The sequence below is a fragment of the Pectinophora gossypiella genome, chromosome 14 (assembly GCF_024362695.1).
Source record: "Pectinophora gossypiella chromosome 14, ilPecGoss1.1, whole genome shotgun sequence".
In the NCBI taxonomy this organism is placed as follows: domain Eukaryota; kingdom Metazoa; phylum Arthropoda; class Insecta; order Lepidoptera; family Gelechiidae; genus Pectinophora; species Pectinophora gossypiella.
The window spans coordinates 7,075,063-7,086,657 of NC_065417.1; the positions used below are offsets into that span (position 1 = coordinate 7,075,063).

An 11,595-nucleotide genomic window follows, 5' to 3' on the forward strand; every position below is an offset into this window, starting at 1 on the left:
GTACTGGAATCTGCACCAATACCAATGTATAAGGAAATTTGTTAGAATACTTTTCATAAATTACAACACACACACGCACACCATACTTGCTAATTCGGACGGTATAATTGTAAATCAAAATGTGCTATCACGTCGCTCCGTAATGTTCCGAAGCAGATAGCTGAAGCTAACTCAAAGATATTTCAAAACTCCTGTAGTTAATCTAAACTACGTATTTAGCAACACCGTCGTAAGAGCAGCAATGCAGTATCTATATAACAACGTGAAGTCTAGGTTCCAGAATTCTAAGTCTGACTAAACTACGATGAACAAAACTATTGATGATAGTATAATGTCTAGAACGACGATGTAGTGTTATGAACGCAACGTATTCATACTTGACTAGAATATTTCCGTTTTAAACACAACAAAATATTATGAAATTTGAGATCTGTAATAAACAAAATAATTGTACAGTGAAAAGATGTCAAACTATAAAAAGGGGTTATTTCTTAGCTTATATAGGAAGAAAATAAAAAGTCAAATCGACTAGAAAGACGAACATTCCATTGTATACTTATGGAAAGTAATAAAATGCAATACATCCTACAAACTAATTCTTGACAACCGGACTGCTTGATTGGAATTCATATCACTAAGAAAGTCTTCACAAAAATACATCAATATATATAAATCCTATAAATTATGCTATTCGCAAGAAAAGCTTTGAAAATATTAATAGACGGGTGTTGTAATACAATTGAATTTCATGCAGAGCCAACAATATGCGCAGGCATACCAACATACCCACTGTACACCAGTGTCCTGGACCACGAGCGTATCAAACGCGCTACATTATACACGTAAACATGTATAGTAGTCATATATTTAAAACATACAAAGTAATAATATACTCTAAAGTTTTAAACACTGTTCCCGAAATGACATATCAAATAATTTGAGCAAACACTTAGGAACGCCTTCTCTACGAGTTGTTAATAGAAAACAAAAGTAAACCTGTTATTGTTTTCAAAATAAAACCACTTATGATAAAAGTTGATGATTCAAACTATAAAGCGGTCCTGAAAATAGTTACGTAAACAAAGCTCTAAAAACATTCCACTTAAAATAGGAAAATGCTTGGGATCTTACGAAACTTTCAGCAAAACTGGCTGACCTACAGGGAATTAAATACATGTAACATTGATGAATACATCTATTTCACTCTAAGGGCCACCACGTTTTAGATTTAAACTTAACTACACCGTGACACCACGACGCAAACATAGTAAAAATTCAATAAACGCAACCGACTAGTATCACGGACATAAACAAAACGTGTTAGGTACATAATTAATTCCTAATATCAAAAAATAAACACGATTGTTATTACGACTAGCGGTTGGGTGTAGACATCTCAATCGTATTTGACCTTCACATCATTTAAATGAGCGACGGAATATTGGTAATCAGGTCATATCCTGTTGTTGACGTTTTGCGACGTTAGAAGTGTGTATCTTATTCTATGATGACGCATCTGGGCAGATGTTCATGGAGGTAGTCGAAGAGCTCGGGCGAGGCGCCGGGGCAGTTGGTGAGCTCCAGCTCGCGCAGCTGCCGCAGTTGGATGAGGCTCGACAGCCCACCCGACGTCAGGAGGGGGCAACCTTTCAAATATATTCGAACGCGTCAAAAGAAAATAAAACACAAAACTCCACACAGGAGTGGCAATGGGAGCGGATTTTTTATATTATGATCGATTTCCGATTGATGACCCTAACGCTCAAAGCGATTTCTTCCAGGTATCATTAAAATAATAGAACATGCAAAGAGCATATAGTAGTTATGACTTGTAAAACTGAAAATAAATTATCTTCATAAAACATTAATTGGCTAAAACTATCTGTGAGTGAAATTAATCACAGAACGGGCATCTTTTGGACGCAAATACATACAATAGAGACGAGAACGAGATATATGAGAATAGGTAGAGGCAGCCCTAGGAAGTGCTGGCGAGGGGACCCTGGATGTTTTTGATAAAGAGTAGAATGAGATGGCTGGGGACAGAGAAGGATAGAAAACAATGGGCAGCCTTTACCCGGCAGGGGGACACTTTAAGCTAGAAATACACTTCTCATCAAAAAAATCGAAACACCTTGCAAGTTTACGTTTTGTCAGGATTATCAGAAAAATGTGTACATTTAGGAATAAATGTTAAATTTCGTTTAATAGTGAGTAATATGAGCTTATCAAATCTTAATGTTAATGTTCTAAATTTAAATGAATTTTTCATAGGTTTCGTATTTTGTTAAATGAGTCATTTTTATTCCGTATGGAGTATAAAGGAAATGGATAAAACAACACACGTAAATGAAAAAAAAGCTAAAAAACGTTTATTTAATAACTTGTATTCCCTCCCCGAGCTCTAATTACTGCTTCCATACGGTTCTTCATCGATCGGATGAGAGTTACGATCACATGCTGTGGTATATTGTCCCATTCCTCTTGGATTGCATCTTGCAGCTGGCTAAGTGTTTCTGGGGCAGGATCTCTTGCTCGAATTCGTCTCTTTAATTCATCCCACAGATGTTCAATGGGATTCATGTCCGGGCTTCTTGCTGGCCATTCCATAATAGAGATATCGACTTCGTTAAGATAATCTCGTACGACGCCCGCGGTGTGAGCCCTAGCATTGTCGTGCATGAATATGAAGCCGTTGCCAATAAAATGTGCATAGGGCATCACATGAGGCTCGAGACACTCTTCGACGTACCGATGACAGTTTAGTGCAGGCAGACGTGGCCCAGACACGAAAGCAAGCTCTGTCTTACCGTCGGCGCTGATTCCTCCCCAAACCGTCCACGAACCGCCACCATAGCTGACCTTTTCTTCAATGCAGCATTGTGCATAGCGTTCTCCGTCTCTTCTGTAGACCTTGTTCCTTCCGTCGTTACCATACAGCATAATTTTACACTCATCAGAAAAGAGAACTTTGCTCCACTGTAGGTATGACCAATTTAGGTGCTCACGTGCAAAGTTAAGGCGCGCTCTTCGATGGTCTGCAGTTAATTTCGGCCCATTTGCTGGCTTATGCGGTACCAGTCCACGATCCTTCAACCTTCTTCTAATTGTAGAGTCACTTACAGCCACCCTTCGTACAACACGAAGCCGCTGCTGCAGTTGATAAGCGTTAAGGCGTCGATTTCTTAAAGAAGTTGTTACAATAAATCGATCATCTCGCTCAGAAGTGACCCGATTCCTGCCAGATCCTGAACGGCGCGGCAGTCTCCCGATAACGTTTATAGACTCTATGAACAGATGACAGGCTTAGATGCAGTCTTGCAGCCACAACACGCTGACTAAGGCCAGAATCCAGCAATGCCACAACTTGGGCGGCTTCTGTGGGCGAAGTATCCATACGTTTTAGAAAAAAAACCTTTTTTCAGACGTCCCAAAGTCACAGTATTGAAATAAAAAACAAAAAGTTTAAGGATAGGCGCCAATTTTTAGTTTTTAAACGCTAAATGTACTCCAACCCTAAACACACATTTGTCTCAAAACAGTGATTCATTTCGTTTATAAGATAAACAAATGAAATTCTAATTTTGAATTTAGAATTTTCGCTTATTACTGTAATGGCCAAACTGCCAGCTATACATTTATGTATTTTTTTTCATCGTATGAATTCTTTTTTGTGTTAAATTCGGACAGAAACAATGAAAACGGAAGTGTTTCGATTTTTTTGATGAGAAGTGTATAATGCATGTGCGTGTGAATAGACAAGTATGACTGACCAGCTAAAGAAAGCATCTGCAAGGAGCGCATGCCACACAGGTGCTGCACGCCGAAGTCCCGTAGTTGCGAGCACCAGCGCAGGAACAGCGCTACTAGTGACTGCATCGTGCTGATGTAACCCACACCGATGTCTGTTATGTGGACGCACCTACAATATAGAAACAAATTCTTCTATCGTGTGGGTTGTGAGGTGAAGGACCAACCTCATCAACCCTGGTGTCAGTGTTTATATTGTGCCGCCAAAGGCCCCTGACATGACAGAAAAGACTGCGTACTTACAACAGTAAGTAGTAACCGCGACCACCGCCTTAACATGCCTTTCGAAACACGGATCACCTTACTTTCGGACAATCAGTTGATCAGCCTGTAATGTCCTATCCAAACTAGACATCACAAAGTGATTTTTGTGATTTGTCCCCACCGGGAATCGAACCCGGGACCTCCGGATCATGAGCACAACTCTCAACCGCTGGACCACGGACGCCGTTATAGAAACAAATGTAACACGCAACTGAAAAATGTTTAAAAATGTATAGCCGGCTCACATTCGTCCGTGAATCACGGATGCGTTCGCTCGTGGTGTCGGCGCGAAGAATATGGTCATTTACGCTCGTTTACTAACAATCCCGTTGTTGCGGGACAAAAAACGACACCGCCGCACGCGCCGTTAGATTTTAGACTTTTGTATACTCACCGGTCTAGAGTGAGCTCCTCGAGGTGGTTGAGGTCGCAGGCGATGTACTCGAGCGCGTTGTCGGTGACGCGCGGGCACCACGACAGGTCGAGGCTGCGCAGGCGCGGCAGGTTCTCCGCGACCAGCTCCACGCCCTCGTCCGTCACCTTGCTGCACCCGCTCAGCGACAGCACCGTCAGATTTGGCAGCGAGTGTACTGTGCCAACAGAACCTCGTTGTAGTGTTTTGGAAAATACGTAAAGATGGGGTGGTCTAGTGGTTAGGTTATTAGGGTTCGATTCCCGATGGGGACATTGTCGAAATCGCCTTGTGAAACTGTCTTTTGTTTGGTAAGGACAGGCTTGAATCACCTGATTGTCTGAAAAAGTAAGACGACTCCGTGCTTCGGAAGGCACGTTAAGTCGTGGGTCACGGGCTGTTAGCCCAAACACCGCCACCAAACCGCAGTGGGACATATATAGGCTGTTTATGTTATGTTATTTATTTCAAGCGTCGTTACATATAATTATAAACATAAGTACTAAATAGGGTGTGTGTCTGTGTGCCCTTGCGCAGGTACTGAAGTAACGAGAGTATTAGAAAACTTCGAAGAAATCATGTGGCTACATTTAAGCCAAATGAAAAATAGCAGCAGTGGGGCAGTCGATGCTCTAGGCTAGAAAATAATAAAACTAATGTAGCGGATACAGCCACGTGTCGAAGGTCTGAAAACTTGACTTAACTTTATTGTGGGTTTTTTTACTTTAAATATCACACACAATCTGAATGTTACACCAATCCGCAGTGGAGCAGCGTGGTGGAGTATGCTCCATACCCCCTCCGGTTGACTCGGGGGAGGCCTGTGCCCAGCAGTGGGACGCGTACAGGCTGTTTATGTTGTGTTATGATGTTACAGGAACATAGTGACGTAGTATCAAAGGATCCGAGATAAATCAGTGTCTTTCAAATCAAACTTTTTACGCAGCACAAACAATGTCTTATTTATTATTTATTTTCTTTGGTCTACATCAAAACGCTAGTTTCAAGACACGGGTTACATACGTTCTTTATCAGTCCCCTTACAGAGAAGTTGTTGACCTAAATCCACATACGACCCACGACATAAAACGCCTAGTCGGGCCCCAACTACACTTGTCATAATTGGCGCTTTGTTAGTGAACTACATACGACGAACAACAAGTATGTTACACAACTATGCGTCTATAACCATAACTACACCCGCAGTTCAACGTCTTTCAAATATTACTTTTTCATAGCTTTTCAGATCATGACGATCTTCATACACATTTCAAAGAAAAGATGTGCAATATTCCTTATTATTCTACAAAATTCTGCACATTTGTCGAATAATACTTAGATAGGTACCTATCTCACGTCCGTTATCCCTGTCGGGGTAGGTAGAGCCAGCAGTCTCCACTAGTAAACAACATGCAACAATATTTTGTTTTTTTTTTTAAAGAACGCCTAGGGCCCAGGGCCTGTGCCGTGGTTTTTCTTGCAGCTTCTTTTCCACGGCTATGCAGGTTGTGAGAAGCTTTAGTAGTTTTAGGCAGATGAGACGTTCTTTATGTAAAAATTTACTATTCAAAGTGTAACTATGTTACCTACTGAATAGAGATATTTTTGAATTTGAATTTGTACTGTTTTGAGATTCTAAGATGGATATGACGAACCATTATAATAGTGCTGGGTCGCCCATCATACAACAAGTTAGTAGAGTGGACCAAATTCTCGACTTTTATGATATGTTAAGGATGAGAAGCTGCTGAGCACATTCTATTTACTGCGTGTAAACATACAAAAGATGACGCGAATTCTTGGGGTAGGTTATACTGGTACACCAATTTCGTTTCTTCCACTCTCGTAAAATTTTTCATACAGGCTTGCCGGTAAAAGTACTGCAAGTAAAATGTTATAAGTTATAACTATTACTTACCTATATTAACGACGCCATGGTTGGTGAGTTCCCAACAGCTGTGCAGGCGCAGTACACTGAGCGAGGCGCTTTGTTTGGGTGAGAAGTAGCCGAGCGCCGCATCGGTCACGTGGTACGCTTGTAACGAGAATTCGTACAGCGACGGGAGTAGCTGAGCCACGGCACCGACCTACATACATACATTTGCACTGTATACTATCTTTAGGGTAGGATAAAGATAGTATGTTCATTTAAATGGCATAATATTAAATTCACTAAACACTTCAGCGGACCAGAGCTGCCGGAGCTTCGGCACCTATTTCTTGTTTGGAACATCCCCACACCAGTCTTATGACAAGTCATAGGATTCCGCACACAACGACGACGCGACGATTCGAGCACGGTCCGGCCGCTTCAATTCCAGTCAAGTGGACGCGTAATGTATTAAGGCGTGTTTAAGTTTTATTAAAGGTTACAGAAAAAGGAATGTGTAATGTACTCACGGCTTCATCAGCAATGTTAATGCAGTCAGTAAGCGTGAGCGAGACAATTCGTGGAGTTAGACATGCCCACAAACCAGCCTCTGTTATTTCATTGCATCCAGTTAGTTCTAGTTCAAACAGAACCTAAAAATGAATATATTCTTATAGCTTCGCATGAATAAATATAATGATAGAAATGTTATGTAATTGTTAAAATAGAACGGAAACTGACCTGCAAGTGATCCAAGATAGCTTCCAGCCCCCTATCTGTTAAGGTGCATCCTTTTAAGCTAATGGCATGAATATGGTGAGCCGATAACGGAAACTGCCTAATAAATTCATTTATATCATCATCCGTCGCCGAAACTAAAACCACCCCGCGAATACCTCTCCTAACTAACGAGTTGTAGAACCTCTGCATGCAGCAGCCGGTGGCGGCACGCAGCTCGCGGCAGTCCAGCGCGGCCACCAGACCTGACCACCAGCGCGGGCTCGAGTACAGCAGCTCGCGCCACTTGCTGCACACCTGCGCGAGCGCTCTCCGCTCGTTCGCGTTGAAGTACAGGAAGAATTTCTCTAGAAATCTATCTTCCATGACGAACTGCGACCAGACGAGCGGGCGGGGCGAGGGCCGGCGGCGGCGCGGCACACGTGGCGCGGCGGCGGCGGCGGCGGGCCCGCACAGCGCATTGGCCACGCGCTCCACCACGCCGGGCGAGCGCTTGCGGCCGCGCAGCCCCAGCCCCGTGATGCGGCGCGAGAGCTCGGCGGAGGCGCGCTCCACCACGCCCTGCGCCGACACCGACGACATCTTCACCTTGACGCGCCGGATGGTGTCCGCGCCCCGCCCGCCCGAGCTCGCCGCGCCGCCCGCTCCGTGCTCGCAACCCGCCACCGCGCTGCAAGGAAGTCTACATTGCATTACCTTGGTTCACTTTAATGATGGCAATCTTTGATTAATCCATTTAAATTATTTGATTAATGAACATCTAGGACCTTTAAGCCTGCTCGCTCAATTGTGCTAGGCTGTCCATAATGGCCATGTATGTATGTAGGGATATCCCTTTTCCATACAGCGGAAGTGACTCTAAGGCAAGAATAGACATGGAAATATTGACCTACAACATATTCATGATGATTCTGATTAAGTTACAAAAAAATATTTTTGATACTCCAGATCCAGAGTATAGTCTGATTTTTTCAATTCATATTTAAATAAAAAAGCAATTCTTTTAAATATTTAAATTGTTGTAAATCTTTTAAATTGCTTTGCTATATATTTTATACATTTTATACACTATATTTTTATATTAGAAGTCACACTGACGAGTATATATTGCCAAAAGAGTCTCATGCATTAATAATAATAATTATAATAAAAAAGTTTATTTAGGTAAAACAACTAATAAACCTTAAAAGACTCAAGACTAGATTCCACAAAACATAGAGGAAGCCTGGTAAAAAAATGTTTGTAGGTACACAGATTTTAAAGATTAAGAGCAAAAATATTGAAAAGCAGATAAAGTTAAGGTTGTACCCGAGCTTGTCCAAAGGTTAAAGTTGATAAGGTGAGAGTAGTTAACTTAAATTAGCATACATAGTATTCAGCTGAGAAATAAATCACCTGTTGACTAAAAATTACTTTTGCAGTCACTGATAAAAAACTTTAATAGGAAATTAATTAATCTCAGAAAATATAATTCATTAACTACATTTAAATTTGCAAAGAAAACTTTTAAAGTATTTTAAAAGATGTGACAGTCATTTCTATAGGTGTTCAGTACAAATATATCTGCTCAATATTACTACAAATATGTTTTAATAAATCCTACTCAAACTAAATATTTTTGTGTGGGTGGTGGGTTTCTCCTAGACAATTCTATATTATAATGTCAACCATTACAGTTGTTGTCCACTATTTTTGTCAGACAACTTATTTCAAGCGTACAATATTGTTTGAAAAGTAGAATGACTGTTGAATAATCATGATATTCAGACAACCTAAAGAACAGCAACAAATTACTTACAACTTTTGACACAATTACAAAAATTCAAGGAAGTAAGGAGTGTTTGAATCTCTAAAACCTTTACATGCGTGTTAATACATAAAGTATATTTAATTTATTAACATAAAATAAAAATAAGATGCTGAAATAAACAAAAATCGATGCATTTTTGTACAAACCTATATGACTTTTACGGAATATAAAAACACCATTATCACTTTAATGTCAGCACATTTATAAATTATTATTTCATTTCTAAGCACCATGTAAAGATTTATTATAATTTTATTTAAGAAAAATAGGTAAAATTCTCGCGTTGCTTGCTTCTGCTAATAAAAAGATAACCGACTGAATTCAATGAACTTCCCGTCTGACGTCAATTGTTTTCTTCTCTTACTCGTATATGTAGAAATAGTGTAATGAAACGAGAGAACATATATTTTTTGACATTCATATTTATCTGGATAATATTGTGTTTTCACTGCACGGTTTTTGCGCGTTTATTTATTAGCGTAATAGACCCATAGACCAGGCAATTTGACTAACCAACAGATAGTCGGTCGATGCGATGACGCCTTTACTTAAAAGTCGTGGAGTCAAACCGTGATTTAAAAAAATGTTTGTTTGACTACTTTGCACGGCTGATTCACTCTCATACAAAAAGATTTTGGTCTAAAAGCGACGGGGAATATGTCAACCGCGTCCGTCGCGCATCCAACTTCAAACCCCCCCCCCCCCCCCCCCGATCCGCCATTTTATGACAATGACAACTCAGCAACATTGATACTGATTTCCCGTTTCTCTTTTAGAGCGCACACGTTGTTTCACTGTTAATGAAGTTTCCGTAATATTTTCCTATGCTACTTCATTTTAAGTGCGTGGAGCGAGTCAAGCCTTGCTTCTCCGCCTTTGCGTCGAAATCAATCAATAATTCTTTTTTGCACAAAAACACAAGCACGATAGGCGGCCTTATTACTAAACAGCAATTTCCGCTAGACAGCCTTAGGGTATCCAGGAGCTTTAATGTGTTTTCGAGCCTAGCAACTCTTGTCGTGACGAAGGCTGGTTGACGCCGTCACGATGTCCCTCAAATTCTTCGTTCGTCGGGAGTGTCGTGACGAAGGCTGGTTGACGCCGTCACGATGTCCCTCAAATTCTTCGTTCGTCGGGAGTGTCGTGACGATGAGTCACGATTCTAAATTATGGAATGTCACAAGTAGCAACACCGAAACGGAAGCCCGCTAATTTTTCTATCAGTAAGTGATATTGACAAACAGCAAGCAGAAATTGCCAGCGGGTGTCAACAATGTATGGGGGGAGCTCGATACCTACGGGGGCCAAAACAAATGTGGCCATGTATAATCTGAAAGACTTTTAGTAAAAGTAGTAGAATTCAGGGCGCATATACCGAAAATTATTACTGAGTTTTTTACTAATATAAAAAATAAAACAAAGTCTTTGTTAGATAAATTAAACATTTATATAATTATCATTTTTTTTTGGTAAGCCAATTATTTAAAAAATACATAAACTTAATTTTTGGAAATAAATATATATTAATATACTGGCAACCCTATCCCTTGATGTCTGTCACTCATTTCAAAATGGCGGCGCCTACGCAATTACGCATCGGTGTTGATTTTATTTCGTGAATATTCCTTACCGTATCGTCGAGTTGAGCTGCTGTTCCTCCGATAACGTGCAGAATATCATCATTTTTTAGTGATTTTCGAGACAGCGACTCTTTTTCGTTTTGTTTTGTGAGGCAGTGACTCTTTATGTGCTACGATGTCGGATAAGGAGAACAAACGGAAATGTTTTAAATGCGGCTCTTCACCCGCTGAAGACGGCATTAAATTGTTCCGAGCTCTTAAGCCTGGCACCAATAACCTAGTTCGGTAAGTAAACATGTGCTAACACCAATTGATTTCCTTGTTATTTCCATTGTCAGTTATCTAACCTAGTTATTTGTCTGTTGATAACATAATAACATAATGAAATAATGTTATATTTTAATTTATTGTTTCAGTTGTGAGCAATGGGCACAGTACATGTACCCTGGAAGAAATGTTAACTCTGTAGAATTTCTGAAAAAACTCTACAAGGAGCACAGGATGCTTTGTTCAAAAAGAGGATTTTACGGATCTGACTCGAAAATATTTATTAAGGACTGCAGTCCCCAGAGACGTAAGTTATTGTTATTTTATTTTGTATTTTGACATTTTGTAGAACTGCTACTGAAAGGCAGAGGCTATAATATGAAAGTGCTACCTAAGTGTAAAAATGTGAGCTGTGAGAAAATATATGGATTAAACTCTGATATAAAAATGTATTAGAAATGTAGACAGACCCGGCCTGTACATGTTTGTGTACTTTCTAAGACTATGAAGAAATCATACTTGTTCTTTTCAACTTGCCTGCTAAATGTATGACATATGGCAACCCCTTTACAAAGAAGAGGCCTTCAATGATAAACTGAATTTTTCTATGCCGATTTGGTTCAGTAGATTTTACCCGGTTAAATAGTAAAATAAATAAATAGAATGCTAAAGAAGATAATTATAGTTAAAGTTATAAGGATCTCACTGGTTCGTCTTAGAGCAAAATTAAAAGTTGAAATCATAATTAAAATAAAAAAAATTTCAGATTGAGCAACATGTGCCTATCTTTGTGGCAAGTCAGCCAGGTACTTCTGGAGTACATAGCCAGGTTCCGGAGTACATA

At 40.2% G+C, this 11,595-nt stretch overlaps 1 protein-coding gene across 1 annotated transcript; it reads right to left on the reverse strand.

The window, feature by feature from the left end:
* Nucleotides 1–414: 414 nt before the first annotated feature.
* On the reverse strand, nucleotides 415–9,228 carry LOC126372608 (F-box/LRR-repeat protein 16). Its single transcript, XM_050018424.1, has 7 exons — nucleotides 9,051–9,228; nucleotides 7,098–7,764; nucleotides 6,887–7,009; nucleotides 6,405–6,573; nucleotides 4,469–4,664; nucleotides 3,774–3,922; nucleotides 415–1,646 (listed from the first exon to the last, which is right to left on the reverse strand). Exons 2-7 carry the CDS (start codon nucleotides 7,674–7,676, stop codon nucleotides 1,498–1,500), a joined length of 1,365 nt encoding a protein of 454 aa, XP_049874381.1. The 5' UTR covers nucleotides 7,677–7,764; nucleotides 9,051–9,228; the 3' UTR covers nucleotides 415–1,497.
* Nucleotides 9,229–11,595: the final 2,367 nt, after the last annotated feature.

Excerpts from the sequence above, each read along its gene's own strand:
- LOC126372608 (XM_050018424.1), bottom strand. The coding sequence starts at position 7,676 with ATGTCGTCGGTGTCGGCGCAGGGCGTGGTGGAGCGCGCCTCCGCCGAG. Across the intron at positions 3,923-4,468 it reads GAGGAGCTCACTCTAGACCG|GTGCGTCCACATAACAGACA; the intron begins GTGAGTATACAA and ends TCTATATTGTAG. Across the intron at positions 1,647-3,773 it reads GCAGATGCTTTCTTTAGCTG|GTTGCCCCCTCCTGACGTCG; the intron begins GTCAGTCATACT and ends TATATTTGAAAG.